The 5,460-nt window shown below is 52.0% G+C and overlaps 2 protein-coding genes across 2 annotated transcripts in view; one reads left to right on the top strand and one right to left on the bottom strand.

Annotated features, from left to right (window-relative positions):
- Window positions 1-1,903, bottom strand: part of BDR25DRAFT_329184 (putative kinesin) — a gene marked incomplete at both ends in the record, with an annotated part of 4,628 nt that extends 2,725 nt beyond the window's left edge. Inside the window, 4 exons of the mRNA XM_033692440.1 lie at window positions 12-81; window positions 138-1,560; window positions 1,607-1,757; window positions 1,810-1,903. Of these exons, the coding sequence (XP_033541337.1) occupies window positions 12-81; window positions 138-1,560; window positions 1,607-1,757; window positions 1,810-1,903 (1,738 nt within the window). The remainder of the gene's footprint in view (window positions 1-11; window positions 82-137; window positions 1,561-1,606; window positions 1,758-1,809) is intronic.
- Window positions 1,904-3,408: 1,505 nt separating this feature from the next.
- BDR25DRAFT_337461 (TPR-like protein) overlaps window positions 3,409-5,460 on the top strand; it is a 3,133-nt gene continuing 1,081 nt past the window's right edge. Inside the window, exons 1-3 of the mRNA XM_033693190.1 lie at window positions 3,409-3,709; window positions 3,767-3,914; window positions 3,962-5,460. Of these exons, the coding sequence (XP_033541336.1) occupies window positions 3,535-3,709; window positions 3,767-3,914; window positions 3,962-5,460 (1,822 nt within the window). The 5' untranslated portion in view covers window positions 3,409-3,534. The remainder of the gene's footprint in view (window positions 3,710-3,766; window positions 3,915-3,961) is intronic.

Genomic DNA, 5,460 nt, shown 5'->3' with positions numbered 1-5,460 from the left:
GTCTCCATCACTTGCACCTCCAGCGACTCCGCCTCTTCCCATCGACCTTGATTCCTGTACGTCGACGCCAGATTCGCCACGCTGATCAGCGTATCTAGATGGTCCACTCCAAGTTTGCTCTTGCGAGTCTCCATCACTTGCACAAACAGCGACTCCGCCGCACCCCATCGGCCCTTGAGGTTATAAGCATCACCAACCAATGACATACTCCATAGGGTATCTTCATGCTCCTGGCTAAGTAGCTTCTTCCTTGCTTTCATTGCTGTAATCGACATTTCCTCTGCGTCAACCCCATTTCCAACTTGCTCCGCGTACCACGCCGCTCTGTATAGGATCGTAGCCCACATCGTCAACGACTCTTGACCCTCTGGCTTCTGCGTAGCCGCCGATTTCGCATGCGGGAAGAGCACCTGGCATTTTGCCCAGTTTTCGTATTTTCCAGTCGGAAACTTCGAGGAGAGATTTACAAGGAATTGACGCTTCCATCTTTCCCGCTGTCCGTGTGCTTCAAGCCATTTCCGGGTGGCAAGCTGCACTAACCCGTGCATTTCGAAACTTAATCCGCTCCCTGTGATAGAAATGAATGAGTAGTCTCGAAGAGTCAAGATGTCGTCCTCAAATTTATCGTTCCCATCCTTGCTTCTATTATCATCTGCACTGTTGTCATCATCGTCCTCGTCAGTGTTAATGTCCTCTAACGCGTCACTATCATGCTTTCCCTGATTTTCCTGGCTATCGCTTTTCCCGTTTCGATTTCGAATTAGATCTTCCGGAATTCCCTGCCGATCGAAGAAGCTCATGAGCGATAGCAACTCTGCTGCCGATGATTTGGTCTGACGAATGTGGTCAAAAGATAATTGCCATGTGATAATAATGGAGTTCTTTGCATCCCGGTCTCGGCGGAGCTGTCCCTTTTCGAAGTCGAGAAGACTCGCCTTCTTGCGATCACTCTTCCGAAACTCTTCTAGGTATTGTCGCACGGAGCAACGCGGAGCGCGGTGAGCGATGTAGGACGTAGCTTGGACCATAGCAAGCGGCATGAATTCGAGCGCAGTTGCGAGCTCGCTAACCCCGTCGCTCTCCTCGATGCCTTCCAGTTTTTTCTCCAGCAATGCTACCGCATCCGCCTTACTCATTGGCTCGACTGCGATTATGTCACACCGCTCAACTAGCTCCAACGCTGCGCTTCTGCTTCGCGTCGTTACGAGAACGGCTCCATTTTGGCACCGCGGAAGATAGGATTCGAGTGGTAGCGACCCCTCACTATTCAACCCTCTCTCGCCTTCAATACCTCCATCGCCGTAGGATTTTAGGAAGCCAGCATCATCGACATTGTCAAGTATGAGCACCCAAATTCTCCTCTCGTCGCGCAGCCAATCGTGCACAAGCTGAAATATATTGGCTTTTGGGTTCTTTCGGCCGGGAAGCTTGAGAAAGTTTGCAATGTCTCGGTAGCTATTCTCAAATCGCGCTGCGTTGCTCGCGTGGACCCAGAATACCCACGTATTGGGTGAGCGCTCTCGGGTGCGGTATGCGTATTCGATGGCGAGTTGCGACTTGCTGTGAACTGTTAGGTGCGGCTGGTGTCACTTACGGTCGTACTTACCCCACGCCACCTAGACCGACAAGCGCAGTTCTTGAGCCTGGAACCACGCATTTTTGATCGATCTGCTTGAGTATCGTCCCCGGTTCGACGAATTGCTGGTCGCGACTGAACGGTATGACCGCTGTCGGGGCAGGTGGAGTCTCTGGCCGTTCTGGGGTCGGCCCGTAGTTAGCGCCGATCGCCTGGGATCTGTGCCAACTTACCATAAGGGAGATGGAACTCAGCGTTTACCGGGCCGTTGATGATGCCAGCTTGGAAGCCGGAGTTGGCATCGCCGAAGGATATTGCGGCGGCCATAGTCGGAGCGGATGGTTTTCGATAGCACAACGACAGCAACTTCAGCCTGGCGTAATGAAGCACTTGAGCTCAGCCCGGACGAGGCTGAGACTGGAACTTCGGCTGGGCTGTCCTCACAGCGACTTTGTCAATGAGCTGTCCGCCCCTACCTTGGTTGCTAGTCCAGAGTCGATTCGACGCGACAGACTCTTCTCTAGCAAGCCAATAGTAACTTGAAATGAGACTTGTATTATCAGATGAAGGTGCGGGGCGCGAGGCCGAAGCGGGCGAGCCCGACGTTGCCCTCTATGCGAGGGGCACCATAACCTCAGCCTGCAATGTCATCTTGTCGAGCGCTCTCTCTAGTCTGAACTGTAGGTGAGTAACATCACCGTTGGATCATGAAAGAGATGGACGGAAGGGCTAGCTATTAAATTTGAAGATGGTATTTAGCAACGAAACTATTGTCAACATGCTAAAACTAGAGTACCCAATCGGCTGGATCTGCGCCTTGTCCCGCGAAAGCGTTGCAGCCCAGCTATTTCGCGTTGAGATCATGAAGGGCTTGAATGTGTGTCTCAAAACGACAATAATAGCCATGCCGTACTTCCTGATGAGGAATCCGGCATTTTGACCGCCGGCAGCGTTACTAGAGATATGGTCTATAGTTTTCTCAATATCAGAGTCGGCTTAATGGCCAGCATGGGCAGCGGTGCTCCTACGGAGGCGAATGGTATTTGTCTTGGCGATATTGTTGTCAGATCTCCTCGCAATAGAAAAGGTGGCGTGTTCTAGTGACTTTGCTAGGACAGTGGAGGAGAAGAGCTTCCAATACACCAAATTCTTGGACCAACCTCCAGCATTCTTGTGAACAGCGGTCAGTGCTCTCGCAACGCAGCCCAAGATTAGTAGGCACAGCACCAAGAGTACAATCAAACCTGTTATCCAAAAGAATCCGAGGCTTGAGCAGGAATTGCAGCGACCCGACTTGGACAGCGACAGGTTGTATCAACCTAATGTGCTATATTCTGGCAACGACGAAGCAAGTGTAAGCTGCAACGAGGTTAAAGTACCAGTCCATCGGCGCAAGTGAGATCCGCAGGAAGATGACCCAGCCATATGCCAGGCGTTGATTGCGTCTGCAAATCAACTGATGAAGGATGCAACGATCCGCAACAAACTAGCGAAGGGGATGTGCTTTGCTTTGAGATGGAGTGTCAACGGGGGCAATATGTGCACTAAGCAGTGGGTATAGAGGGGAGAACACCGTTCCTACAACTCGCAACCCTCGATTTTGAGGATTTGCGGAAGTGTGAAGAGCACGGAAGGACGGCCGTGAGCGCAAGGCCTCGTTCAAGGTTAAATCGGGCCTCTAACCACTGATCGTTCTCTTTAATATAGCCACCAATCAAATGGTGTTCTTAACTGGGCTTTGCGCCAATTATGGAGCGACGAACGCCAAGTCCACGTCCTTCGTATGTCATTCAAGCTCGGGACGATCCATCTGAGGGCAGCTGTTCAATGAGGCATCAGGAACGACACTGGTTGGCTTGATGATGTGCCTGGGACGAATGGTGGAAGTGGGCAGCTCATTTGTAAAACGGCCTTGAGGATGGAGAGTCGACCCTCTAGCCTCAGCCTTGACTGGGCTGATGGGGAGCGCTTTCATCACCAGGCTGAGCTTTTGTCGTACCTGTCACCAACAACCGTCAATTAGACTGCCAACTGCTGTGATGGCCTCCCCGATGTCTTTTGGTGAGGGAAACTCTGGGTTTCAAGCTGGCATCATCAACGGGCCGGTCAGCACTGAGTTCCACCTCCCTCCTGGTGGGTTGCGAGGGCTCCTAGACGCTCGACGCTAACGACGGCCTAACCCTACTATAGAACGACCAGAGACTCCACCGGACCCGTCAGCCTTCGTGCCATTTAGTCAAGACCATGATTTTATCGAACGAGATCTACTCGACCAGATCCATCGAAAATGTGCTGTACCAGGCTCTCGGACTGCTCTTGTGGGGCTGGGGGGTGTCGGGTAAGAAAAAACAAAGAGTGTCCTCGGCGGTAGCTAACATCCTACAGCAAGTCGCAGCTCGCCATCGAATACGCATACCGCACCCGAGAGCGCTCACCCAATACGTGGGTATTCTGGGTCCACGCGAGCAACGCAGCGCGATTTGAGAATAGCTACCGAGACATTGCAAACTTTCTCAAGCTTCCCGGCCGAAAGAACCCAAAAGCCAATATATTTCAGCTTGTGCACGATTGGCTTCGCGACGAGAGGAGGGTTTGGGTGCTCATACTTGACAATGTCGATGATGCTGGCTTCTTCCTAAAATCCTACGGCGACGGAGGTATTGAAGGAGAGGGAGGGTTGAATAGTGAGGGCTCGCGGCCACTTGAATCCTATCTTCCGCGGTGCCAAAATGGAGCCGTTCTCGTAACGACGCGAAGCAGAAGCGCAGCGTTGGAGCTAGTTGAGCGGCGTGACATAATCGCAGTCCAGCCAATGAGTAAGGCGGATGCGGTAGCATTGCTGGAGAAAAAACTGGAAGGCATCGAGGAGAGCGACGGGGTTAGCGAGCTCGCAACTGCGCTCGAATTCATGCCGCTTGCCATGGTCCAAGCTACGTCCTACATCGCTCACCGCGCTCCGCGTTGCTCCGTGCGACAATACCTAGAAGAGTTTCGGAAGAGTGATCGCAAGAAGGCAAGTCTTCTCGACTTTGAAAAGGGACAGCTCCGCCGAGACCGGGATGCAAAGAACTCCATTATTATCACATGGCAATTATCTTTTGACCACATTCGTCAGACTAAAACATCGGCAGCAGAGTTGCTATCACTCATGAGCTTCTTCGATCGGCAGGGAATTCCGGAAGATCTAATTCGAAATCGAAACGAGCAAAGCGATAGCCAGGAAAATCAGGGAGATCACGATAGCGACGCGTTAGAGGACATTAACACTGGCGAGGACAGTGATGACAACAGTGCAGATGATAATAGAAGCAAGGATGGAGACGATAAATTTGAGGACGACATCTTGACTCTTCGAGACTACTCATTCATTTCTATCACAGGGAGCGGATCCAGTTTCGAAATGCACGGGTTAGTTCAGCTTGCCACCCGGAAATGGCTTGAAGCACACGGACAGCGGGAAAAATGGAAGCGTCAATTCCTCGTAAATCTCTCCTCGAAGTTTCCGACTGGAAAATACGAAAACTGGGCAATATGCCAGGTGCTCTTCCCGCATGCGAAATCGGCGGTTACTCAGAAGCCAGAGGGTCAAGAGTCATTGAAGATGTGGGCTACGATCCTATACAGAGCGGCGTGGTACGCGGAGCAAGTTGGAAATGGGGTTGACGCAGAGGAAATGTCGATTACGGCAATGAGAGCGAGGAAGAAGGTATTTGGCCGGGAGCATGAAGATACACTATGGAGTATGTCATTGGTTGGCGGTGCTTATAACCTCAGGGGCCGGTGGGGTGCGGCGGAGTCGCTGTTTGTGCAAGTGATGGAGACTCGCAAGAGCAAACTTGGAGTGGACCATCCTTCCACGCTGACCAGCATGGCCAATCTGGCGT

This window comes from Lindgomyces ingoldianus, assembly GCF_010093535.1.
Source record: "Lindgomyces ingoldianus strain ATCC 200398 unplaced genomic scaffold BDR25scaffold_45, whole genome shotgun sequence".
In the NCBI taxonomy this organism is placed as follows: Eukaryota; Fungi; Ascomycota; class Dothideomycetes; order Pleosporales; family Lindgomycetaceae; genus Lindgomyces; species Lindgomyces ingoldianus.
Note: the sequence above shows the minus strand (reverse complement) of the source record. Positions and strands in the feature narration are given on the sequence as shown.